Here is a 26,721-nt window from a genome sequence, read left to right as displayed (position 1 = left end):
ACTTTTGAGATGAGTCTGCCTTACCTGCAAGGAACTGTACATGAAAGATGTACAGAGAGTCCATGTGAGCACAGGTGTCCACGTGTGCATATGAAGCCGATTTACCATCTTGAAATGGAAGTGAAACGTGATAAATCTGTAATTAAATCATTTGAAATTGGATATGAATCTTCAGAAAAAAAAATGTATTTGAAATGCTGAAAGCTAATGAAGTTCAGATACAAGAGCAGGTTCTGCAACTGAACAACAGAAATAGTCAAGAGTGATTTGGGGGTTTCTGTTAATAGTTTATTCAAAATGACATTCTTAAGTAGCATTGTTGACAGCTTGAATATAATAGGTCCTTCGTAAATAGGAAAGTGAAAAACATTCCCTTTCCCTCTTCCCTCCTTGGTACGCCATTGGTTCATTGTTGGATTTTCCCATGTGGGCATTGCAGTTGGCTCAGATCATTTGCCATGCAAAATAGAGCATGAAAAACAGTAATGTCAATGCACTATCAGGAGTACTGTGTGTGAGAGAGAAAGAATACAGCAGTGTATGTCTGAATGAAGATGAGAAACCAACAAAATGTTGCTGTGTGGTTTCAGTGAGATCTTAGCATAATAACGCTTATGCAAGTTGTATTTGTTACCTTGGATTTAAAAATAAATGATACAAATGGAGATGCAATTACAGCAAATCAAACACAAGCAGTACTAGAGATGTTATTTATGTACACTTTGGTATAGCGGTTGTTGTACAAACTCAGCGATGTCGCCTGGGGCTTTGCTGCTGTTTAGTTTATTTGTAGCATGTTTGTGTGCATTTATCTGTAGTTTAGTCATGTTTGTTTATCGCACATCTCCAGTGTGTTCTTTCAGTCCACAGGCTTTGCATGCGGTGCGCAGATAACTGGGTTCTGGATTTGATAGGTAGATGGTTAGAATGGGCATGGCAGGCTCTGCAACAATGGAGCTCCGCAAATTACGGCGCACAGCAGCTGCTGGAGAAATGAGCGGTTGCCCATTCGTTTAAAGGGAGGCTGACTTGGTGGTGTGGTTGGCAAAGAGGAGCTGTATTGGTGCACAGTTCCTTGTGCAAATGGTGCTCTGATTTTCAAAAAGAAGTATTTTCTGGGCATCTTCTTCAGTCGGAGGGCAGAGCAGCAATGGCAGCCACCAGTTGTTCTGTTTTAATGCACGTATGTAGCCCCAGCGACTGAAGTACTAAGACTGAGACTTGATGGAACTCTCATGTAGGCATTAAATCCAGAAGGCTGAACGCCAGCATAACTTCAGCAGTAAAAGTTACTCATGCGTTTCTCTTTATAGAAGAGCCCTCCAACTCGTGCGCAGGGTTTTGTAGTCAGGTATCATTTAATCTGTGGGCCACGTTTTGATAAGCTTAACATCTAATTCAAACCAATTATTTGTAACCCCACATTTCTCAATGTAAAAGTGCATGTAAATGCAGGTGTGGTCTACGCAGTTTGAAATCCAAACCAATCTTGTTATCTGTGCACAGGGAAATGACGTGAAGTCTCTTTTAGCACTAGGAGAAAGCTCCACTCCTTCTCATCTTATTGATTCAAGCAGCACGGAATGCTTCTCTTTCCACTAAACCTGAAAATGATTCCCTGAAAGAAAACAAGAGTGAGAAGGATCAGCCTGAGGCAGTGCTTTGTGCTCTTGAAAATGTATGAGTGTTAAAATCGTAGATAAGTGTAGCAGTTTTTCATAAAGGAAGGCTTGGAGAGTTTTTAACCGTGCCCAGGGAGCAAGCCCATACACACACATGCTTGCAGTTGTACACACACGTCCCTCCCTGTCCTTCCTCCTGTATTTCCATGCGTGTTTCAAATGAGGCAAGTGCTCAGAGAAGTGTTTTCTGTGAGGGCTGCAGAATGGCTCTCAGAGAATGACAGAGGGCGGACAACATGGAGGTGTGTGAGGGAGGGCAGGGAGCAGCCTAAAACGGGTCTGTTGCTCACTGCTAGAAAAAGAGGAATGTAAAATTACTGTCTACAGTCCCAGCATCTTTGGTTGGAAAAGGTACGTTGCTTTTATAAATGGCACTACATTATAGATCAGTGTTTTGGAATTAAGAGATTTCAAAAATCTCTTAATGTAAATTTTTCTAGTAACATTTTCAGCTCTCTGGAGTTCCCCTTTAAATTCACATTGGTGTCTAATCAGCAGGTGGGGCTGGTCAGCTGGAACCTCTCCTGCTGCTTACTAAAGCCAGCAGGTGGTTTTGAGGTGCATCAGAGTAGCAGTACAAAGCTCCCAGGCACTGCTATTGCTCACATCTTGTCAAGGACCGGTACCTGCATCTCCTCGGATGTTGCTGTGTATCAGCTGAAGGTAGAAATAATGGCTGACCCAATGACCAGCAGGACAAGCATCTTCAGCAATGGAGCGCATTATGGCTGCTGAGCCCCATTGCAGGCAAGTTGCCTGGTGTAATAGCAGTACTGTCACTGTGACAGGGAGCTGTGTTGCTCTGAGAACTGTTCCTTTTGAACTGCAAGTCAGAAAATGAAAATGGCTGAGGGTTCTACCAAGCTGCAGGTGTGAGTTTATTGTAGGCCAGTGCTACAGATAGATATTGCATGGCTATTTTTGCACTGGTGACAGGACACTTGTGGTGTTTGCAGTAACGTTCTTCTTTTTTAAGAAGTGAAAGACCTCCTCTCTGGGGTCTGTAGTATTGCAGTAGCAATGTGATGCTGGCAGAAATTTTGGCTGTGCGGTAATTTGAGACTGCTGTGATCTAGGAACGTTTGTTTCATTGATTTCCTTTTTTGTCTGAGATATGTGATATTTCATTTGTGCAACAATGCTGGCTTGTTTCTGCTGAGCAACAAAAACCACTTGTTAATAACAGTTTTCTAAAGTGCTTTTGACCTGTACTTATTCAGAAAGTGATGTATTAATGAAAACAAGCAGAGGATCAATTGCAGTGCTTCTTTGCACAGAACAGTTTATGTTGGTTGGGGTGTTTGGTTGTGATGTGAGAACATTTTGGCACTATATTTTGTATGGGCTACATCTTGCAGCTTTTCATGGGGCAATGGTAAATAGCACAGGTGCTGTTAGGTGTGGGTTGGAAGATGTATTCACAGCTGTGTGGGGCTTCTAAGTGAGTAGGTTTGTTGTGTGGAGAGGGGTAGAAAGGTCCTGAGCTCTTGGTACCAGCAGTGTTTCAAGGTACAAGATATTGATTCCTATTGTTCTTTAATTTAGTCATGTAACTAAATACTTCACATTGAACCAAGCGTTAAGTGTTAGAATCATAGAATCGCTAAGGCTGGAAATGACCTCTCGGATCATCTCATGTAACTGTTCTCCTACCACCGATATTGCCCACTAAGCCAGGTATTGTGGTACTCATTCTTGGACAGGGACTGTCTGCTTTGTTGGTGGACTGCCCCCATCCCCTTGTCCTGGCTGCACAGGAGGGCTGGTTGCGCACAAGGAAAGTGGTGGGATATCATTGAGTTTTGGTTGTACAGTAAAGCAAATGTGCATTTTTTTTCCCATGGACAGTTCCAATGTGCCCACTGTGGGCACAGTGTGGCTGAACTGCTATTGTTGCTGTGGCATCATAGTTTGTGGTAACCCGAGAACCACCCTGAATATTGCTGTGACAGGATGCAGAGTGACAGAGCTGTGCCCTGTCTGACTGAAGAGCTGACATGTGGGTGTTGCATTTGCTTGGTAGCACAGTTACTGGAAATATTAGCGTGCAAATACCACTGTAGGACTGGACTGGCACAGGGTATCGGTCTCTAAAGCTGTTCTTGATGCTGCTGTGAGAAGGAGCAGTTCAGGCTCTTAAACTGAATTCTCAATCCACACTTCTCCAAGAGCTGCTTCCACTACTTGCTCCAGAGCCTTGTCTTGTTGCAGTGCTTGAATTCCCTTTCTGTGCAGATCTTGCCCTGTGATTTCCAACCTGTAGGTGAAAATGAATACACAGCTACTATTTTTTTGTTTATTAGTGCACCTGATACTCAGGATTGATTAGGGAAAACGCTTCAACACTGGATTAGATGCAGCTGGTAAATAATGACTTGCTTGGACCAATCCAGCACTGAAAGCCATACAAACGTTTTGAAGGTGTGTGCTGCACACAGGGGATTTGTGGCTATCCGGAAGTTGCCCTCCCAGTCTGGTAGCAAGCTGCAAGCCTGAGCAGGGAAAGGACAATTTTGTGTGTGAGTCTGCTTTTTCATATACAGCCACTAAAACAACGGAGAGCTTAAACCCAGAGTGAGCCCCAGGAGCAGCACTCGGCTTTGCAGCTACTCTGTACTTAGATAAAGCTTCTAACGATTGCAGGGGGATTTCTACTGAGGCAACAACTCCAGTACTCTCCCTGTTTGGCTTTTTAGATCTCAGCCATCGAGAAACTTGGCATGAGAAGTTACTCTGCTGAAGAACTGAAGTTATTATCCAGATCCCACACACTGGAGCTTGTTGTTTTGTCAGTGCTGAGCATACTTCAGTGTTCAGCTTTATTTGACCTGTTGTTCTGCGCTGAGCCCAAAGAGGGAAGGAATTGCTTAACGGTAGGTGGCTCAGATGGGTCAGACTGGTGGAGGGCCAACCTGGCTTGTAGAGGGCAGGGAGCCTCTGACAAATGAGCATGTGGCTCAAAATAGAGGAGGGAAGATCTTTCTGTGACAAGCAAAATTCTTGTGGGAGCATCACAGGTTTGAAGGCATTGTGCCTGCGAGGTGAACATCGGGCTTTTCTGTGCAGTAACCTGATGACAGCCACTGAAGCTAGATATTTGGTTAGAGACTGGGAAGCTGCTGCTTCCTTTTGGGCAAAGAAAAATGGGTTAACTCTCATTTGAACTGGCTGCGATTGCATGAAATGACCCATCCTTGAAATAGGCCTGGTTGGTTTTTTTTTTCCCTGTATAGAAAAGAAACACTTTGGATTCCAGGGCACGGTGCTCTACTTCAAGCATTTGTACTCTCTCAGAAGTGTTTTCTCACGTGACTTCCTGTGCTCCTTTCTGCTCTGTCATTCCTGCGAGCTGAGCTGTTTTCCCTTGAGCTCAACTTGTGTACCAAATGTATTTCTACATCTTGCATTGCAAAGCTCTGGGGCTTCTGTTGCTTGCAGGTCACAAATGTGGGGTCTGTGCTGAAAGGAGAGGATAGCTTTAAGACCCTACAAATCTGTGTACTATTTGCTGTTCCCAGCCTTCCATCCAGTTGGCAGCTGAGATTGAGCTCTGTTGTGCTAACTGTAGTTTGAGGTAGAAGGTAGAAGCAAGTCTTCCCTTAACAGTCCCTATCAAATGCAACGTAGATCCAAATGGTGTTAATATCATTTTTATGAAAATGACTTTTGCATATTGATGGGGGAAAAAAACCCCTCTAAATTCAAATGTGTGTAAACAAGTAGGCTGAGCCCGTTTGGAAAGAAATCTGTGCTGACGCAGGAGACACAACTGGTTCTTGCAGAAACAAACAGAAATACCTCAGTGCTTTCAGAAATTCCAGATAGGGAGAACATTCCCATTATCTGGGGTGTGTTTGGGCAAGCTCTCTTACCCAAACAAAATGAAGTATGTTGCAGGCATGTATCATGATCAAGTTTCATACCGTTTTAATCCCAGATCTCGTAGTGCTTTGTGTGCTCTTCTCTAGAGTCTTGACCAGAAAGACAATCTGAAGTGGAGAAGGGACTGCCCTGCATCTGGGTGTTGGTGAGGTGTGTGGAAGGGGAGGCAGGAGGTGTGCAGCCCATCGGTGTGCTTGTCAGCCCCTTGAGAAATCCAGCCCTGGGTTTCAGTCGTTGAAAGCATTGTGCTGAGAAGGGATTACAGACAGGAAGATGTGTGCTGGTGCACTTGAGGCGCTGTCTGCTGAGCACTGTACCCGCCTGAAAGCTTTTTGGCAACACACTTCAAATTTTGCTTTAGATGATATCAAAACAGTTTTTGTCCTGGCAGTTCTGAAGAGATGGGGAAGGAAGATGATGTGACCGGAGTAGACCAACTGCGCGAGCTTCACCAAGGTCTTTAGACAAGAGGTTATTCTTAAATCTGTGGTTGTAGCCAAGCAATCCGTGAGCTCCATGGAGATCCTGGCACTAACAAAATGGAATATCCACAAGGCACTGTGCTGACTCCCGATCTTCTCCACTCCACATAATTGGCTTTGCCTTTGAATTTTTCTTCAGGGTGCCAGAAATGATCTGTTCAAGTATATATTTTGAATATTACATTGCCTTCGTGTTTTGTAACAGAGGAACATGGGCTCTATCACGCTGAGTCAGCGCGGTGTTTTGGCTGGTATCTATTTTGCAGTCATTAGCTAACACCTGGCACATCAGTTGAGGGTGAAATGGAAAACTGTATGTGAAGAACAGAAAGTAACTAGAGGAAGGAGTGGGGAGAGAAAGGAAGCAACAGAGGGGAAAAAAAAAAGTGTGCATACAAATTCTTCTTTCACACCTGCAGGCTATCAGCTTACACCTTAAAGCACAGAGCTTTGTTACCCGCATCAAAATCTTCTGTTGCATAGCTCAGACACAATGCAGTGCTTTTGAACACTTGTATGGTGTTCAAATGGTGCAGTCTGCCAACCAGCGTAACCTCCCCCAGCTACCAGGTCATAATGAGCACTTCTGGGCTCCCTGCAATTTCCTTATGTCAGAGTAGCCTGTAAAGAATGGAAGTTTTATTGCTGCGTGTGGCTGGATTCTTTTGTGGACGAATGCCACTTCTTTCAGTTGAGTTGCACGAAGAATGAATTGCAAAATAAGAGGATGATTTTGAGAGGCAGGTTATTTTTATGTTGTTTAATGTACTTCTTGCCCTTTTGTTTTTAATTCACTCTAGCTTTGCAATTTTCTCCTTTAAGTTTTTGTATTCTTCCTGCTTTTTACCGCTGCCTCTTTCTCTGTTGTTTCCCTCTTGGCTTATTTCCCATATGCTTTTGGAAAATCCAGTAAGGAGAAGGGGCCGAACAAGACTCAGAACAGCTGTAATCACACAGGGCTGAGCAGTTTCTCCGCCAAACAGACTGCCTTTGGCAGGGTCCTGTTTTCAGCAATGAATCCTTGGCACACTAACAGGTGCCTCCACAAATGTCCTGTGCTGAGAGCAAATACTGTACGTGGCATATGGTTGAGGGTTTGACCAGAAGGCAAGATGAGAGGGCAGCAGTCAAGCAAAGAAACTCAAGGACAAACTTTGTAACTACTGTACGGATTTGGGAAAGAAACTGGAATTGTAGCTGATATCAGAATTTAGATTTACATTTGGATGTGTCCCTTGATTTCCATTAGCGTGTTCCTACATGACAGCCTGATGAGCAGAATCAGGCTCCAGCTTTAAGATGTCGTAAGCAGAGGATGAGTTTTGGATATAGTTGGTAATGTGTTGCTGTTTGAGAAAATGCATAAGCCATACTCTCCATGTTGACTCTGGTAAATGTGACCTTTTCAAGGTGTTGCCTTTGATGTCATTCAGATGACAGACATTGCTGTCAGTTGGAGTTATATGATTAAACCTTGGGGTCAAATCACTAAGCCTTTAATTGTTTTAAATTATACAAGAGTGAGATGAAACAGAATTTTGATTTGATATAAAATAACAAGGAGGGAAAGAGTTTTGTCTGGCATTTTTCACCCCCACCCCTATTTAGAAACCTTTTCAGCCTACATTTGTTTGTGGTCGATATATTTGTGTGAGCGTTGTCTTTCCAACAGTAGGAGCTGGAAGAACTGTATCTGCTGCTTAACCGATTTTTCTATATTACCTGCAGCAAATCACTTTAACTACCCACATCTTGATCCTCTGCATGGAAGAAAGGGTTAATGCCAGCTCTGTACCTGACTGAAGATAATGGTGTTTAAGCCATGGGGTCACAATGGGCTATGTGAGAGCAGTTATTCCCTGAACACTGTATGATGTAGCCTTTTGCTTGTTCTGGGACCTCATGTCCCAGCTAGGATCAAACAGGGCATCTGATGCTTATAGTGCAGGGCTGGAGAGGGCTATGTGACCAGTGCTGTATGCTTGAAGTGACAGAGTGCTGTGAGTCCCACTGAGCAACTTCTGTATTCAAAGGCTAGAACTTGACTAATCTGGACCTGCAACCAGCCTGGCCTGCAGTGGCAAAATGGCAGTTCCAGGCATTCTTGAGTGATCTACGTGGCATAACACAAAGCGTACTCTAGGAACGAAGCTGGCCCTTGGCTTGGGCTTATGATTTGCCCAGTGTATGTACTTCTACCTTAGCTGCTTCCTTCTCAGGGATTCTTGTGTCTGTCTCCAGTGAGTCTGCCCCTACTGAAATAGAATAAACTGCAACTGCTATAACCTGGGCTACATATCATCAAAGTTGTGACATTACATTCTGCTTCCCAGAATCACAACTATTTTCCTTCCTTTTTTTTTTTTTAATGGCTATTGGTGGCAAAAACTAAGTAATAAACTCAATGTTCTCCCTTAAGTATTGATATAATAGCTAGCAAAAACCATTGGACTCCAGAGCACATGAAAAAATATCAACTGGGAAGAATCACTGTTTGGTGCATTGCATTGGCCTGCACACTACCCTAGTGGGAAGAGATTGTTGAAAAATATCATTTGTTTTAAACTAAGCAGTAGGTCTCCTTCAAATTATATCTTAATAGAAAAAAGAACATCTTGGATGGTCTTTGATTTAGATGCGCTGCATTTTAAATGTGTTCTAATTATAGTGCTCATCACTTAACATTAAATTAATGAACATCCTCATTTATAGGGACAAGGTTGGCAAATAGAAATTAATGCCATTAAAACCCACAAGTCTCCCAAAGGAAAAGAAAAAAAAATCAAAAGATCTCTGAACAAACTGTAACCTTATTATTTATAACAAGGCAAAGCATAAAATCACCATCCGTAAGTTTTTGTAATTGGCTCCGGGGCTCTCAGCATACGCAGTTTGCCAGCAGCAGCAGTGCAGCCAGCAGCCTGCCATGCGAGATGCTGCTCCCAGCCCAGCAGTAGCTGACAGGTGTCTGCACGCAGCAGTCGCTCACATGGTGGGCGCTAATTGGGAGGCAAATGCAAAATGGAGGCTGCATGTCCAAGGTGCTTCTGGGAGGTCAGGGCAGAGAAAAATGTGCTTCTCTAATGGACAAAAGCTCTTAACCCTGAGGTCTGGCACCTTGTCAGAGATCAGCAGTTATCTTTTAAAATTGTGTCTTGTTTCCTTTGCCTTTGTAAGGCGTCTGATATTTTGCTACTCTGAATGATGGCAGTTGCATTTTGATATGTACACATAGTTGCATTGGTATTTAGTGGGACCTCTTCTTAGAACTGCTTGGGAGCCTGTCAGAGCCTGAGGAGGTGATTTTACACTCAGTGGGATTTTTGTTGGCCAACAGTACAGGCCCAGGATGTTCTTGCTGTTCCTCTCTGCAGCCTGCTGCTCAGCTTGTTCTGAGGAGACTTCAGGTTAAGGTTCCAGTCTTGCAGGTGGACCCCGGCACTGTTTTGGTTTCAGTTGTCTGGATCAAGACCCGGACTTTTCCAATCACCCTCCAGAAATGATTGCAGTGTCTCATCAAAACCCTAAAATAACGATTGAGGGAAGAACTTTTGATGGATATGGCAAAAGTGGTTGTAATGCATATCTCTGCTTTTATCATTTAATTGCATGCTGATATCAGAATTGCTTAGTTTGAAGAGACACGAGCTGTCAGCTTTTCTCCCAAGGCATTGATTTTTGACATACATGGGGGCTGGGTGCTCCACGTACTCCTTAAGATCCTGTTCTGTCCTGGAAGGTTTTAGTGAAGTTGCAGGAATTCAGGTGGTGCAATAACAGTTGCTCATAACAAAGATGCATAAGGGCAGATGATGTTAATAAAGGGAAAGCATAGTCTTGTAGGGAGCCCTGTGACCCTGACATGTCATTCTGTTATGGGAGGCTGAGACTGTGATGTGCATGGCAGCCAATTTGTCACACTGGACCTAATGGGCTGTGAGCAGACACCATGGTGGCTGTGCTTTCCATTTAGTCCAGCTTGACTGAATTATGCAGGCTCATTTTTCTCCATAAATATGATGATCTGCAATATTTAGCCCCTTCTTCAAGACATAGTAAGGAGGATTTTTATCGTTATTCTCCAAATCCTGCTCTACAATTATTCAAGGGGTGGAGGAGAGCAATTGAGCTTTAAATAAAGATGTAGGCTTTGCCTCTTGGAGAGTTATGCCTTGCACAAGTGCTACTCAGTGGAAAAATGCTGTAATGTAAGGCCCAGATGGTGCAAAATTTTCCTACGTAACTGCATTTCAACTTCTGTTTGAAATTAGCGATGAGTACCTCCTGAAGTACTGCTTGACTTTGGGACAGGTTTATCAATAACCAATACATCTGGTGCTCAGATCTCACTTGTCTTTCACTTTCACTGTGTCGGTTGTGCCAGTGCCTACCCCAGCCCTCAGCTCACCAGGCTGGCCTGCTGCTCCTACACTGGATGCTGTGTAATCAGCCACACACCGGGTCAGTGCAAATTCCTTTATTTTCTGCAGTGATGGTATCTGTAGAAATTTAAGATGTGAGACCGATGATTTTTTTTTTTAATTTTTTTCATCTCTTTCTGAAATGAGGAAATATGGGGCTTAATTCACCAAAGGCCTAAGCTGTGGGCAACTTCCTTCCAGTACCTGAAAGGAGTTTATAGACAGGAGCGGGACTGACTTTTTACATGGTCTGATGGTAATAGGACAATGGGGGATGGCTTTGAACTAAAAGAGAGGAGATCTAGGTTAGATGATAAGAGAAAATTCTTTACTCAGAGGGAGGTGAGGCACTGGCAGAGAGAGAACTCTGGCCCAGAGAGGTTGTGGGTGCTCCATCAACTGGAGGTGCTCAAGGCCAGGTTGGATGGGGCCCTGGGCAGCCTGACCTGCTGGGTGGCAACCCTGCTCATAGCAGGGGAGTTAGAACTAGATGATCTGAAAGGTCCCTTCCAACCTACGCCATTCTGTGATTCTCCCCACGTTGCCACCTCCTCCCAGGTTTTGTAAGGAAATGCACAGATGCTGAGGCAGTTCCAACAGCATGAAGGTTCAGAGCCTTTCCCTCTTGCAGGGCTCTTGGGCAGCTCTCAGCAGCTGCACATCTACAGCATCAGTTTCTTCTCCCAGAATTGTGGTAAGCACGGGCATTTTGTGGTATTGTCCCATACAGAATTTACTTTCAACTAGAAACTTGGTAAGTTACATGATCATCGGGGTTTTCTTTTAAAGCATAGGGCTAAACTGATTTTAAGCCAGGTCCAACTGACAGAACTGGGCTAGCGCAGCACAGCTGTCTCTTTGTTCTTAATTTGCTGTCAGTGAGAAGATGGGAGCCTGCCCTGGCATCGTGCTGCGGCGCTTCAGCGGATGTGGCTGCGTTTGCCACAGAGGGTTACACGAGGGCCATTGGAGCAGGGTTCTGTGCCGTGATGTCACTGACGCCATTTTGTTGGCATTCAGGGCCCCTTCGGCCTCCTCTCCCCACGGCTGTGAGGCAGCGGTTGCCTCGCGGCCCTCTCTCACACAGGGCCTATTGCATTGCTTCCCTCTGTGGCGTTTTTAACTATGCGGGGGTATTTTTGGTTTGTTTGCTTTCCTGTGTCTTGGTTTACAGACTGGCCACTGATAGAGATGATGGAAAATTCCCCGTTTCCAATGACAGACCTCCTTAGGGATTAGGTGGTATTTTAAATCCTCTGGTGCAGACAAAATGGCAGAAGTCTTCATATTTGTTTGGGTTTCTTTGCCCCTGAAAGGCCCTGCCTCCTCTGCTCATACAGGCCCATAAGAGATGAGCGATTGTGTTATTAATATTTACAGTCTTGCTGACTAAAAATGAAAGGTTCATCAATTAATTGTGTATCTTTTGCCTCTAAGTCTTGTCAGCAGTTCAACTGAGTAAATATTGGAATGAATATGAGTTGGAGCTGTCCCTAGATGAGTCACGGTAAACAGTTTAATGCCTGTCATCTAAATATATAATCCTAGGCTTCTACATTGCATTTAATTCTGCAGGTTCTGAGCATCTCCCAGATCAAGTCAGCAGTAATTCTCTGGTGGACTTCATAGGGTATATTTAGGGTTGAAACTGTGGCTATAGGAAAAACATTATTTGTGTCTTTCTCTGTAGGTCTATATAAGTATAGAGGTAACAGTGTCTCAGCTGGTGGAGAGAGAAGTGATTTAATGTCTGCGTTCTCAAGGAGCAGGCTCCCTTCCCTTAAATTTGACAAATTCTGCTACTGACTTCAGAGGATTCAAGTTTATAGCATTTTATCCTGGAAACTTAAAGTCAATTCTAAAAAGAAAAAAAATGAAATGATGCAACTCAGTCAGGAGCAAAACTGAAGGGGAAGGTTATTCTGAATATTAATATGGCAGAAAGGACTGTAAGGCAAAACTTCCTCTGAAGCCCAGCAAAAAGAGATTTGATGTAGAATGTGGAATTCAGTCATGAGAAGGCTCGGGCTAGCTCTGTTTATATTTCAAAAGTAGCCTTCCAATTTCTACCATGCTTTTAAATTGTTTCAGTTTAGGTGTTTTCCTTGCTTTATTTCATTATTCATATTTAGGTGTCTCTTATTAATAAGAAATAAGTGGATCCAAATTCAGCTCCCACATGCACAGGAGAATATGGATTCTAACAGCAGAAATTGACTTAGATGATTAGTTTTGTGTGTACGTGTGAATTCATATTTTGCTAGGCATGTTAACTTATTTCCCTTCTGGTGACTGCAAATATATTGTTTCTATGGCACCATGACACAGGTGTCAGCCTCCAGAAAATGGAGCACAATAGGAAATGCACATCTTATAGTCCTAATACGAATCACTATTTGCATTACTGAATGAGGGAGCACTCAGGTACAAGACAGATATTTCACAGTTTATTTATGTTAATATTTTGTCTTCTACGTGGACTTCATGTCTCTTTGGTCCTGTATTTATTTTTTTAAATTTACATGTTTTGCTTAAAGCAAAAGAGAGAGAGATTACATCTCTGCTTGGCTCATGACCTAGTTATTGTTGCATTTATAGGGGGAAAAAAAAAAAGCAGGATTGTATCTCTCTGCTTCTTTGCTTCTCCTCCAGTACAAAACTAAGAAACTGCACAGGTATTCAGTGGCAGGGAATAACAGCAAAAGCTGTTATTGGTCCTTGCTACCTGGTCCTTGCTACCGTTCCTAGTTTCAAAGAGGGTTGCATTGGGGAAGTAACCTAAATTGTTACTGGTGAACTTCTTGCCTTATTTTTTTTTTCTTTCTTCAGATAATGGTTTTCAGAGAAAACTAAAGCAATAATTAGTAGGCTGTTGGAATATTGAAATGAGTGTGGAGACACTTGTGACAAGATGTTGAACTTTGTATTTAAGGATGGCCTTTCTTGCTGCTCATGATAAAGATTGCCATTTCTCTGGAGGGGCATGCACAGTCTTTACGTCGCTGGTTAAATTTATCTCACATGACCATCTACCCTTAAAATACTGTGACTTCATTCTTTTTCTTTCTGGATGGAAAAACTGGGGTTTTGGGGAACTGTGAGGAGAGAAACAGGTTTAGCCTCTGGCCATCTAGAAACCTACCTGTGTCTCAAAGAGTACAGTTTTTTGGTTTTTTTTCTCATCCTGGACTCTCAGGAATGACTTCAGTTCATCTGCTCTGCAGTCAGAATTGGATTATCAGAACTTTTCAAATCTGTACTAATGTACCTTCAGAGGAGGCTGTGGAAGAGTAACCCAGAACAGCTTGGTGTGTCCCAATGCACCCTCACAAAATAAGAGGTGAAGTGTTTACTTGAAAAGTCCTTCTCTCAGGCCATGATTTGCAGCTGAGGACTTAGACATCAAAAGAACTTTAAACTCGTTGAAATGCCTGAATAGAAAGGAGGTAGCTTTCAAATTACCCAAGGAGAAAGCTCCTTGGAGTCTCATGTTCTTACTAGCGTAGGGTAGGAACAGTTAGGAGAAACACAGGCACGCAGTCAGTGTTGAGGGAGGTTTATTTCAAATAGGTACCACTTGCTTACAAGAGGTTATTTGGACAGTGCTTACAGTTTGTCATTGCTCCTGGAGGGAACAGAATTGCAGGTCTGAGCTTGCATGAGGCTAGCTGAGCTAATTATGGCTTGCAGGGTGCTGCTGCCAAGCACCAGCCCTGAGCTTGGTGCCAAGTGCTGCTGCTTAAGGCCACTTGTGTTAGCTCGGGTAGTAGAAGCAGTGCGGCTGCAAAAGTGCCAGGTGCACTTTTACTGAAGAGATAAGCAGGCTGTGGTTTCCCCCTTCCTTTCTGGGCAGGATGTGCATGCTTACTTTGAGTGCAGCTGGCCGTTCCACCTGCCAGGAGCTGGAGCATTATGGCAGTTGGGCCCTGGTGTAACCAGTCTGGTAACCAGAGGAGATATGTTCCTGGGCAGAGCATTTGCTGATGGAGCTGTGTTGTTCCAGCTCTTTCACGAGCTGCGTTGTGTCCTATGAGTGTGCCCCGAGAGCATTATTTTATTCCAGCCTCTACAGAGAAGCAAGAGTTGAAATTCTTGTCTTGAAATCTGGCTTTTCTGGGGATAGTCTCTAACATAAATCTAGAATCATGAGTTTCTCTGTCACTGAACACGTTACAGAAAGATATGTGGTTCCTAAGCACAATGGAGGTTTAAATGCAGAACCAGGAAAATTGGATTCTTATGCAAGTTGGTGTTTGTAAAATACTCTCTCAGCTCTTCCTGGAGGCCTTCATGATTGCTGGGTGAGAACAGCGGTGTTGGCTGATTCCTGCAATGAGAAGGAATTTGGCATGCAAAGGGGAAATAGCAAGGCCAGAAAGGAGGTGGGGACTGCATGTTGACCTGTGCTCAAATCCCAAACAGCTGCTGCAGTCAAGACCTGAGTGCACCAGAAAAAACGTTCTGAAATAAAGCTAATATAGTAAAGTTCTGAACTTCAAATCTGGATCCGTTGTTAGGGGAGAATACGGCATTAGCATGTCAAATGCAAACGTGACAGATCATCGATAACTGCTAAGTATTTGTTTAGACTGGTAAATTTCATTCTACAACTGTCGTGGCTTCATGTTGGTACCACTGTGAATATCCAGACTGAGTAGCTGCTAGGTTTAAAGATCAGGCACTGTAAACTCCATTTACAGCTGTGTTTGTGCCTTAACAAATGCACCAGTGTTATTGGAACCACTGATAGCTCTTTTAACATAAAGTAGCTTTTGAGTTGCCCCTGCTTTCTTGGAAGCCTGGTTGGCCAAACACTAGGCTGTTCATATCTTTTGTAGTTTCTCCAGTTGTCAGGAAGAAAGAAACTTCTAACTCAGCATAAGGCCAGAACTGTGTTGAAATCATTGTCCGTCTTTAACAGATTTTTGATCTAAGAAAAACAAATCTGATGCTGGTAGGTGTTTGCTTTGGGCATGACATCAGGAAAATATACAGGACTCTGCGTAATGGCAAAAGCTGGGAAGCCACTTTTAAGTAATTACGTTAGCTAAGCGTGATATTAAGAGATAAAGAAATGTTTTCGTAACAGCATATTGGGATTCCAGACCTCTTTCTATACATCAAATATGTAAAGATCACGACTCTGTGTTACTCTGACTGGGAGAATTACATTTTTGTTAAGAAAAGACAATTAAATTAGTTGTTTGATATGTCATTGAGAACTTCTGTTACTTGATGTGAAATGAGACCACGCAGGCTGGTTCTGTGGCACCGGGGCATTCCCCTGTGCTGGCTCAATTCTCAGCTGAGCAATTAAGGCAACTTCTCAGCTCTCTGTGCCCCAAGAGCAGCTCAGAAATACGAGAACAGGACCCAGAATTTGGCTCATAGTTTGAATCCAAATGAGCAGTCAATGAAAAGAAAAAAAAGAAGCCAAACCTGTGCTGCTTTATAAGGCTCTTGACCCGCATGCGGTAGATGAGGTGAATAGCTGTTGCTTGTGGAGTGGTGCCCGTGTTCTGGGAACAGCAGCATGGGCTGTCAGGCTGATTGAGCCCAATGGTGATGGGGGTGATGTCAGAAAACACGTCAGCTGGGGACCTTGTTATGGCCAGAACACATCGCTGCCATTTCACTCCATTCATAACCACGCATTTTAGAGGAAGGTGAGCTGCTTGTGGAAAAAGAGAACCGAGCTCTTAAAAGGGTTTTATAAAAAAGCTAGAGAGACTGGAATTGTCTCTCTTAGGTGAAATGGAGATGTTTGAAGGATTGTTTTGTGCCGCAGTCAGGCGTTTGCTGGAAAGCGTACGTGAGGCAAAGCTGTAGAAACTATTTTTAGAATGTGAAATGGAGAAAGTGCCCCAGGTTGGGAACTACCAGGCTTCCTTCCATGGCTGGCACGACCCTCTGCCAAGAACCAGCCATGGGCTTCACGTAGCGTGTCCCATGTTGGGAGAGCAGCCCAGGGCTTCTCTTGTTCTGCGGTGGTCTTTGCTGTGGTGTTTGCAGCTGGCTTTGGGATAAGAGGGCCTCCCCTGGCCTTCCTTGCTCCCCAAAAAGCCAGGAGCGGCGGTTCACAGGTCTGAGGTGCCAGGAATGGGGCGAGAGCTGGAGAGCTGTTGGTTTCCATGCAGTCTGTTGGCTGTGTTGCAGAACTCCCTTTCTCTCCTTGTAGCTGAGGGCAGTAGTTTAGCAAGAACTGAGCATGTTGTGTGTTTTGTTTACTAATAATTTTATGTAGTCACTAACATACAGATCCAGAGGCTTCTGGGTGTGAATACCACTGACTAAAATCAGATGTAGGCTTCCAAGTGGCTTCTGAAATGCTTTTAAGAATGACACCCCATATCTCAGACTCACTCAGCTGTTTGATTCAAGACCCTTTTCCTCTTTTTCGTATTGTTTTTTTTACTGTCTGTTTTGGGGAGAAACATAGTTTTCGTTCTAATGTTCTTCTTTCTATGGTGAAGTAGTGGTACAGCATGCAGTGCATTTTAAGGGCTAATTTTCTTACCATACATTTGTAAGAATCTGTCTTGACAGCATTTTGAATGTAGGAAGAGGCTGAAAATGGGTTTTCTGCATCTGAACTGCTGCAGCAGTTTAACATTTTGTAGCTATGAATAGCAGCAATGCAACCGTGTAAAAATAGTAACTCTCTGCAGAGAGAACGAAACTTTTCTTTCCTTTGTAATGCCTTGAGATTACAGATATCACCGGGGACCTCAGTGAGTGGATCAGATAGGAAGTGTTCAAAAAGCAGGAAGTCTTATCCACAACAAATAACCTGCGAACAAAAATAGCGACCGAGGACAGATTATCATTAACAGCATTTGGTGGAATAGAGATGAAACTATTACGCCTCAGAGAAACATATCCTATAATAATAGTCTCGGCTACTGAGCATGATTTGTTTTTTGTGCTTTAGAACTAGTTTTGTGACTCAGGCATGAACAATCTGGATATTGTTGATTGCATAAAATCTGATTCTCTGAATGTAATGTAAGTTCTCAATGTCTGCATTTTGTTCCTGTACTTTTACTTTAGTTTTCCTTGCAATTCCAGGTGCTCCTTCTAGGAGGAAGAAAAAAAGTTCAATCCATGTAGTAAAACCTCGAGTTGTGATGTTTGCTCTCCAGAGTTCAGCAAACCAACCAGAGCAGCAAGCTCTGGTTTCTTGCATCACTGGGGTTTGAGATACTTGTGTTTAGGGTTTTTTTTTCCCCCACGGTGACTGTGTGATAAACAAATAGGTGTGATGTATGCCTTAATGCCTATGTACTGCAGAGATAATGTTTTCACACACCAGAAATAGGGCAGATTTCTCTCTTATCCAAGAGAGCACCTGCAATAGCCACTAATTCCGTGAAGTCCCTCAGCCATTTGCAATTAAAAAACATGTTCTGCAGCTGGCTTAGTTGGCTGTAACATTTGTTTTTCAGGGAGGTCCTGATTTCACTCATTTTTACAAAGTTTTATAGAGGTCAAGTAATCCATGCTTTCTGCCAAAGAGCTAATTCTCTGCTGCATACCACAACTGCAAACAAGTTTGAAAATAGAATTGCAAAATGTGGTCAGTCAACCGAAGAGCAAAGTTTATCCAAGACAGCAAAACTTGTACAACTGGCTGAGGTACAGGGGAGAAGCAGTGAGAGCAGCTTCTCAATGTAGTTCAGTCCTGTTTGCATTACTGGAGTGTAACGAGCAGATGTAGCCTGTTCCTCTTTTTAAAATGTAAAGGCACCTACTTTAGAGCAAGCAACTTTCTTCCAGTACAATTGCAAGCATCAGAAGGAGCAGGCAACACCCCTCCTCCCAGAACAGCATCCAACCAACAGAGCACAAGTGGAGGTATCTCACTGCCCCCCTCTTTCCGTGCTTGGAGGAGTTGTATAATCATGCTTTCAAAGCAATGGAGAACCACGTTTCATGAGAAAGGAGAGCATTACATGGGGTCCTTCCTGACTTCAGTTCATGCCCTTTTTCTCACCAGAACTCTGAGGGAAGGCTGGTGCTGGGCTGTGCAAGGGGCTGGCACTGACCTAGACACCTTGCCCAGCCAATGCCTGTGCCCTAGCCCTCCTGGCCAGGGGAATGCAGCGTGGCACACTTGCATAGTCCATGTGCTTCATGGCAACGCAGTGCTAGAGTTGTGCCTCTTTGCTGGAATAAAACATCTTATGGCATTCACTATTGGCTTTTCTTAATGCCATGTTCCCGAGTACTCAAATGGTTTTGTGGCTGTAATGGGTATAGCAGCTACTCAGAAGCTTGGATGTTGTTGGAGTGATTTAAGCGCAAGTACTGCGTTAGCACAGTATTCTCTGTGTATGCTGCATGTACTTGTTTGTAGCCTAATGGCAGTATTTGTATGATTTTTTTCCTCTCTAATTCTCCTGTGTGGAGCCAGGGCTTGGACCCGATGATCCTTGTGGGTCCCTTCCAACCTGGGATGTTCTGTGATTTATTTGTAAATCCCCACGGGAGAACTTACACACAGGAGAGACAAAGCTCTAAAACAAAAGATTTGTGTGTGGGTCACACAACCAAGCGCTTGCACAGAGATTCCCATCTTCAAAGCACTGAGCACGTTTGTTAATTATACTATACTAGCCTTTGAGGTTATCAGGCACTTATTAATAATACTGTTTTATAGGTGGAGAAACTGAGTCAAAGAAGTTATGCAATTTACTTGGGATTAAAGAGAGTCATAACAGCAAGTAGAACATACGCTGCTGTGTTGTACAGCAGCACCCTGCTACCTCAGTGCTGCTGTCTGTAGGTCCTGCGGTACAGGACAGCCTGCTGGTGGCTCCAGGAGTGCCCCAAAGTGAACCCACAACTTTCTCACAATGTAAAGCACTAGCTGCCCAATGGAGGCAGGATTGCCTCTCAGTTAGGCCCTTGTATAATACAAGGGACTTGCTGAACACTTGCAGTTGTGCCTAAGCCAGCACATGTTGTTTTTCTCCTACCACTGCTTGCTTCTGGGTTTTCTCGTGGAGTAGCACTTACACGTGTATCTTTCTGCTCTTCAGAGTGAGTTTTCAACCCACTACTAAGCTTTAACCATATCTGACAGCAGGCTTGAGGTCTCAAAAAATCCTGTATGTTCTGTAAAAATATGTGGCTGATTAGATGAGACAGATTCTTCTATTTAGTGAAGGGCTCCTCTGTTTGCTTATCAGACAGAGGAGAGCATACGTAAGAGAGCCCTGCTCAGAGTTTACCCAGTAATGCAGCCACCAGGAGAACAATGTGGGACTGAAATCCAAAGAACAGCCCGTTCCACCAGATTTGCTCCCCTTGGAACTGCTCGTTTCTTTTCCTTTTCTTGATTATTTTTTTTTCTTTAATGTAACATCTCTTGTGTCCGCCATATTATATGTTGCAGTTCTGGATGCTCTGATGTGGACACAAAAAACCTCTGTCACAACATGGGCCCATCTGATAACTGCTGTGTGACCATGCGACTGCTTCGTTTTGGGGGCAGTTGAAACTGCTTTGGTGGATCTGATGAAAAATGAGTAATAAACACGTGATCAAATGGGACGTGAGCACTGGATATCCACCAAAATGCGAGGTGTGGTTCTTTCCATTGCTGACAAGTCCTGATTTTCCTACAGCACCTATGCTTCTTTTTGGATGGTGGAGGCTTCTGAAACTGGATGGTCCTCTTTCCTGTAAATGACGTCGTCTTGTTAAAGAAGAGTATTATTGTGTAACATGATTAAATTACATGTCAAGAAGTTATACCAGTAGCTGCCCTGTTGTTAAGGGTTGAGGATGAGGTCAGGTTAATTATTAATTACTACTTTTATGACCAATAACAATGCCATGAATACCTCTTGTGATCTGTGACAGCTGCCCCACCTGGGCTCTGGTGCTTTGTCCTCACGTGCTGAGGCTGCCCATGCCTGGCCCTGAACACCCTGCTGCCTGTCCCCAGGCTCAGGCCCTGTCTGCTGAGAACTGGGCCCACCAGAACAGTTCTCTCCTGCATCGCATTGATGCTGCCTCCAGCTTCTGAGAGAAGGAGGAGCCTGAGATCAAGCACCATTTTCCAATATTAATAGTCTTTTCTTAAATCTAAAGAGATGTGGAAGGTTCCTGCTTGTACTCCCTACCCAAAGGTAGTGCTAATTTGAACTGATCTTGAGAGGTCTTTGCTTAAGCTGTTCTCAGCAGCCTGAAGGGGCAGTCGCCCCACAGTCTCATTAGGAGAGCATCACTGTGCCTTACCCTGTGCAGGAACTCTCTGCTGTTCTTGTGAGATGAGGCAAGGAAATGCTGAGGGGGAGGACAACTGTGTTCCTCAGTCTCCAGGTGGCTCTGGTCATTTGCTGTTTAGCACAAAAGAGGAAGTTGCAAAAGGGCTGTCAGGCACTGCAGCCTTTTTTCAGTAGGTGTGGGTCAGTGCCTGCTGTTCTGAAGTCCAGGTACCCTCACCTGGGGCTGTGCTCATGACACAGAGCACATACCTTGTACCTGAGGGAACAGCGCTGTGCTGCCCTGCAAGCATGAGGCAGAGTTTGCCCTACGCTTTTTCCTGTTGATCACTCATGCCTCAAAGGTTGCATGTACGTGGTGCACAAGATGTTCCTGTGCGTCTGGATTTGTGTTCATGAAGTAGCTAGACAAAAGCTGCTGCTGAAGCGTGAAGGACTTAGTCATCCATGCGGTGCCCTTCCAGGTTTGTGGCTGGTGATAAAAGTGATTTGGGTTTGGACTGCTGCTGGGAGAGAGGGAGAAGCAGATGCATGGTTTTGTGAAATAAGGGTTGAAGTCTCATTTTTCTTTTTACCAGTGTTAAAATTCTTAAATTTTCAGCACGTATCTAGTGAAGTGGCAAAGGATAGAGATGGAAGTTAAACTAAACACCTCCTCCAGTGTTCTGATCAATGGTTACAAATCCTGAGCAATGCATTTGGCAGTAGACGTGGCAGACACTGCTGTACCCAGCAGTGAGCTCTGAAGACCTGTTCTGTGCTCAGCTCCTGCTGGGAAACCTCAGCAAATCCCCCCAGTCCTGCTTGTGACAGGTTCCTTATCTGTAAAAGGTCCGATTGTGCTGGCCTCCTTTGTAGATAAAGAGCGTGTATTTTAAGGTCTGCTTTGTGAAGAACATGTAATACTCTAGCAGAATTTCTTACACTCTGCTCCACGGCAAGAAGTGGATAAATGACATGAAATGAAAGCTAACAGGTAACATTTGCAGTGCTTCTGCATGGGCCTGCATGTAGGGGTGGGTCGCTCTTCCTTGCTCCAGAGACTGGGGCTGTGGCTGGGAATGAGGTGGGACTGGGACTGAATGGCTGCAGCATGGCACTGCTGACTGCAACCCACCTCCCAGCTGTGCCATCCTGCAGCACTTAGAAACCCAGCTCTCTGTGCAAGCACTGTTCATTTTGTGTTGCTTTGCAGTTGGTTCTGTGACTGGTGCTTATTGGGAATAGGTGAAATGCATGGCTGGTTTGTATTCAGAAGTTTTCTTTAGGTATCACTAGATTTTATGTTCTTTCCCACAAAGTTACCTTTTTGTTGTTTTGGTTTTGATATTTTTCTGTACTCATCTTCTGTTTGATAATGGATAATACGTGATCATCTTAGAATGGAAGAATTTTAACCCATTAATTAAATGGGTCAAAAATTACTTATATGTCACATCATTGAAGCCTACAAATGAAGGCCCTCATAGACATTCATGCCATGAGAACTCAGATGTACACATCTTTTATTATTGTTGCCTGACTAAGAAGGTCATCAGCTTTGTCAGAACACTGAAATCCGAATCCCTCTTCATTGAGAGCACAGGCAATTTTATCTTTGAGTGGCAAAGGGCAAAGATTCTACTAAAAATATAGTTTCCAACCTCTGATTGCAGATGCTTCTGTTTGCGCTATTTCTCATTTAAATAGCTGTAAAATGTGATATATAGGTTTAAACAGCTACCATATCAAAGGCTTTACATTTCATTATTACTTGTTAAAATTAAAATGCAATAGTAGTAATAGTGCTTCACTTTTATCTGATTATCAAATGAATTTTATGCTGCTTCAAGCCAAGTGAAATAATTTTAACGTTTTAAAGGCAACTATTAAGTTGCTTTATATCATCCCAACAAGATACTCTTGGATACGCAATAATTAACCTCTTGTTCCATCCTTACTGCACTTAGGAAGAGCTGTGGAGTTCTTTGCTGGGGGAGCAGTGGGTGGGAGCTGCTTCCTGCACCATGCCTCCCATTGGCCATGGGTGTTAGTGCCAGTGCCCAGGGGAATGAGGCTCTTTGCAGGACATCTGGGGAGTGTTTTCCTTCATTAGCCTTCGCCAGTTAAAAGTTTTCTCCTTCAAATCTGCTTTGGGAACCTGATGCTTTCCTCAAGAACAACGTGTTTGGTCTGGCAGAACTTCTAAATTGTGGTATGGTGGTGGGAGATAGCGCTCACTCTGTGAGTTGTCAGGGAGGTCTGTAAATGCTCCACTGGAGGGAGGATCATAGAATGGCTTGGGTTGGAAGGGACCTTAAAGGTCGTCAGGTTCCAACCCCCGCATGGATAGAGTTGCCAGCCACTAGATCAAGTACCACACCAGGCTGCCCAGGGCCACATCCAACCTGGTCTTGAACACATCCAGGAGCAGGGCACCCACAGCTCTCTGGGCAGCCTGTTCCAGGACATCACCGCCCTCCCTGTGAATAACTTCCACCTGACATCTAATCTAAATCTCCCCTTGTTCAGTTTAAAGCCATTTTCCCTTGTCCTGTCGCTATCTACCCATATAAAAAGTTGATTTCCCTCCTGTTCGTAATCTCTCTTTAAATATTGGAAGGCTGCCTTCTCTTTTCCAGTCTGAACAAGCCCAGCTCCCTCAGCCTGTCTTCCCAGGAGAGGTGCTCCAGCCCTCTGAGCATCTTCGTGGCCCTCCTCTGGACCCTCTCCAGAAGATCTACATCTTTCCTGAGGTGAGGCCCTCAGACCTGGACACAATGCTGAGCTGGATAAATGCAACACCACGTGGTCTGTCAGCTCTTGCAGCAGAACAGGATCTTACTAGGATGTCAGCGCACAGTTTTGGGGCATTTGCAGGCTTTTTGAAACTGATTCTTGGCCTGTTGATACAAATGACTCGAACTCTGCTCCTGCTGTCATTCCCAAGGCCTTCAGCCCTGCCTCTTGCTGTGTGCTCCCTGCTCCCTGCCCGCCCTCCCATTGCAGGAGCTCTCGTCTTCTCCCCTACAGCTCCATGGACTGCAAGCAGGATGGCAGCCATGCCCACCCGCCGTGCTGCCCTGACATTCTGCTCCCCACGCCTGTTTCCAGCTTTTGTGAGCTCTGCCTTAATGCCACATTTGCAGTTCCTTTGCTGAAGCTCTTATGCCCACTTTTACCTCATTGGCAGACCTGAATAACTGCACAGAAATGCTATTGAGAGCTTTTCCACTTCCTTGCTGCTGATGGCAGTGCATCCAGGGTTTGTATTGACAGATTAATTTGTGAATCAGTGCAGCAGGGGCTGTTGCTGGAGGCTGCTCCCCAGCACGCTGCGTGGGATCCTGCATTGTCTGACTCCGAGCCCGTTTGATCGCTGTAGGGGGTCAACTGTTTGACTCCAGCCTTTTTTTTATGTTTGTATTTCTCGAAGGCAAATAGAACTGAATAAAAAAAGAAATTGGAGGGACCAAAGTGGAGCATTCTCATGAAAAAAAATAGTTGCAAAATACAATGCACCTTTTGTGCTAAAGTTTGTGGGTGGAGGCAGGGCTTGCGGGAATGGACAGCGCCGTTCTGCTGAGGTTGATGAAATGGCTTTCTTCACCTACAGAAATGTTTTGATTTTATATTTTCCGTTGGTCTTCTTGAGGAACAAATGTGCATGGGAGTTACAGAGGACACCTCTCCAGGACCCTGCTGGCTTCTGCCTGAGGGTGGCATGATCCTCATGCTTCCCCTTCACCCTCAAGGTGCAAACGTGCTCTCAAGCTTTAGTACAGGTCACTGCTGTGGAGCTGACAGCAGCCCAGCAAGAGTCCCTAGCTCTGCTCACAGCAATGTTCTTTTGGAACTGTCTTTAACTACGGGAATTCTATTTTTGTGCCTATATTCACATGGGAGTTCTGCTGGTGGAAGCAACTGGCAAGGCAAGCGCTATTCCTTGAGACAAGGGGCACACACTGAAATTGGTTTGTACTTAAAGATCATCTGTGGCGTTTCGATAGCCTGGACTGCTTGGGATGTTTGTGCTTGAGTTTCAAGTTCAGTAAAGTTAGCAGTTTCTGGCTGTGAGCAGCTGTGAATGGCCAAACGTTGTTCAAAAGTTGTGTTGTAGCTGGAAAAGTAGACTGTGTCCTTTAGAGGATCACTTGAGTCTGAGGACAGTTATTTTTACTCTTCCATTTTGTTCTAGCTAAATATTTGTACTTGCTCTCAGAACAATAGCTCCCACCACACTGAAGCCTTTGCCCATTGCAGAGCTTTTCATACCTCCTCTGTAGCGATCCATGCAGTGCCCGAGGGTCTCATCTGCTTAGTTTAGCTAAATATAGACTTTTCAAGCCCTCGTACAGACCCTAATCCATACCTTTACTAAGCTTGACAAGCTGAATCCAGTGACATAAGCAGCTGATGCAGCTTTATGGGTAGAGGAATCCCCTACATTCTGTTACGCCTGTTCTAATCTGCCAGGGTTTGTTTAAATTTCCTAGTGCTTAATCTGGAATTTCACTGCCTGTACGTACTTGACTCCGATGGCTGTGTTGTTGTGATGATTTTTTTCCTGTCTGCAAACTTACTCTTCGGTTTTCCATGCTGTCTGCCCAAGGAGACCTGATGATTTTGTGTATTTTCAAGTAACTGTTTATTATGAAAAACATGGGCCAAATCTGCGACTGCTTTTACATGATTCAGAAACAGTTTGGTGCCTGCCAGCAGTGCTGCTGCTCCGTTTGCAGGTTGCACTCACACAAATGAGAAGTTATCCAGGTTTAGTTGTTCCCACCTTTGCTCTTCGGTTTGGGAAGGGCTGGGTCCCATACTTGCAGTGGTGGCTGCAACAGGATGGTTGTCCGCAAAGGTTTCTGGCAGAATCTTGCTTTGACAAAATATTTACGATGGTTACAGAAAAGATTTATTTCCGTATCTTAACCTTTTTGACTTTTTCCAGTTTGGTGGGGTTTTTGTGGATGCTGTTTTTCAAAAGCAAAGATTTGTGGCTTGTAATCCTGATCCTTACAGTTACGCATCGCTGCATGACTTCAATTCAAAATGGCTTCAAACGCACCTTTGTTAAAGACAGAGGGTCACAGTGTATTTTGTTACCTACCTCTGGATCAGAACAGGCTGCTAGAGCCCATGAATTCCGCTCTTCCTGTGCTCATCACCAGCAGTGTGCAGGAAGGCTGAACACTACTGCATATACAGAGCTGAAATTTCCATGGTACGTGCCCGAACACTTTCCCTGGCAGAAGAGAAATGTTGAAGTGTTTTGCTGACTGAGGAGCCCTGAGAAGCATTTCAGGGTGTGAGGCAGAGAACTCCAAGGTGGCTGTGGTCGTGGTGTGCTCTGCCTGGTTTCTGCAGGGGCTGGGGTCCCTTGTCTGGCTGAGCTCTGATGGAGCTGTGGCACAAGGACTGCATCCCACAGCACCCAGCTTGCTGCAAGAAAGCAGAAGGAGTTTTCATACATTACAAAAATGTGCCTTTCAGTCTGAGCAGCTGCAGGCAGAACAAGCAGGAGCAGAATCCTGTTTGCTTTTCCTCCTCCTGAGGAACGGTGCCATTCCGGAGTTTGATTCCTTGGCTGGCTGCTCAGCACTTTGACTGCACAACATCTTATCCTGGGTACTTCATTCCTTTGCAGTTTAGTTTTGCCTTTTCCCAGTGCTGTGCCCTGCCGTTGGCTTGCACCCACAGTGTGTGCCCACTGGCTGTGCTGCATTCTTACGTACGTTGTGCCATCCAAAATAATCTCAGGGGGTGTTCCAGCAGCTGCCATGATACAGCCCATCCTCTTGGCAGCCAGCAGAGCTGTGATCTGTGTGTCTCCTTTTTATCTTCATATATTGTAATGAGATGGAACCTACAGAAGCCTTGCACAGGGTGTACCTTGGCAGGAGTGTCCCAGTAGCCAGCAGCAGTCCGTACATGCCTGATAGTGCCCTTTGGACTGGTACTTCTCAGCACTGCATCTCAAGCGTGGGCTGCAGAACGTCTGCTCTGACTGTACCAGCACAGCAGTACCTGAGCTTGGTTT

The 26,721-nt window shown here is 44.4% G+C and overlaps 1 protein-coding gene across 4 annotated transcripts in view; it reads left to right on the top strand.

Annotated features, from left to right (window-relative positions):
• The window catches only part of PHF2 (PHD finger protein 2), an 81,904-nt gene that overhangs the window by 16,989 nt on the left and 38,194 nt on the right, over positions 1 to 26,721 (top strand). For 2 of the 4 annotated variants that reach the window (XM_046900118.1, XM_040646699.2), the window contains exon 1: positions 5,700 to 25,905. The exons of the other annotated variants lie outside the window; for them this stretch is intronic. In XM_046900118.1, coding sequence (XP_046756074.1) covers positions 25,436 to 25,905 — 470 coding nt within the window. In that variant the 5' untranslated portion in view covers positions 5,700 to 25,435. Of the gene's footprint in view, positions 1 to 5,699; positions 25,906 to 26,721 lie in introns of those variants that run through there. 4 annotated transcript variants of the gene reach the window in all.

This window comes from Gallus gallus, chromosome 12, assembly GCF_016699485.2.
Source record: "Gallus gallus isolate bGalGal1 chromosome 12, bGalGal1.mat.broiler.GRCg7b, whole genome shotgun sequence".
Lineage (NCBI taxonomy): Eukaryota > Metazoa > Chordata > Aves > Galliformes > Phasianidae > Gallus > Gallus gallus.
Note: the sequence above shows the minus strand (reverse complement) of the source record. Positions and strands in the feature narration are given on the sequence as shown.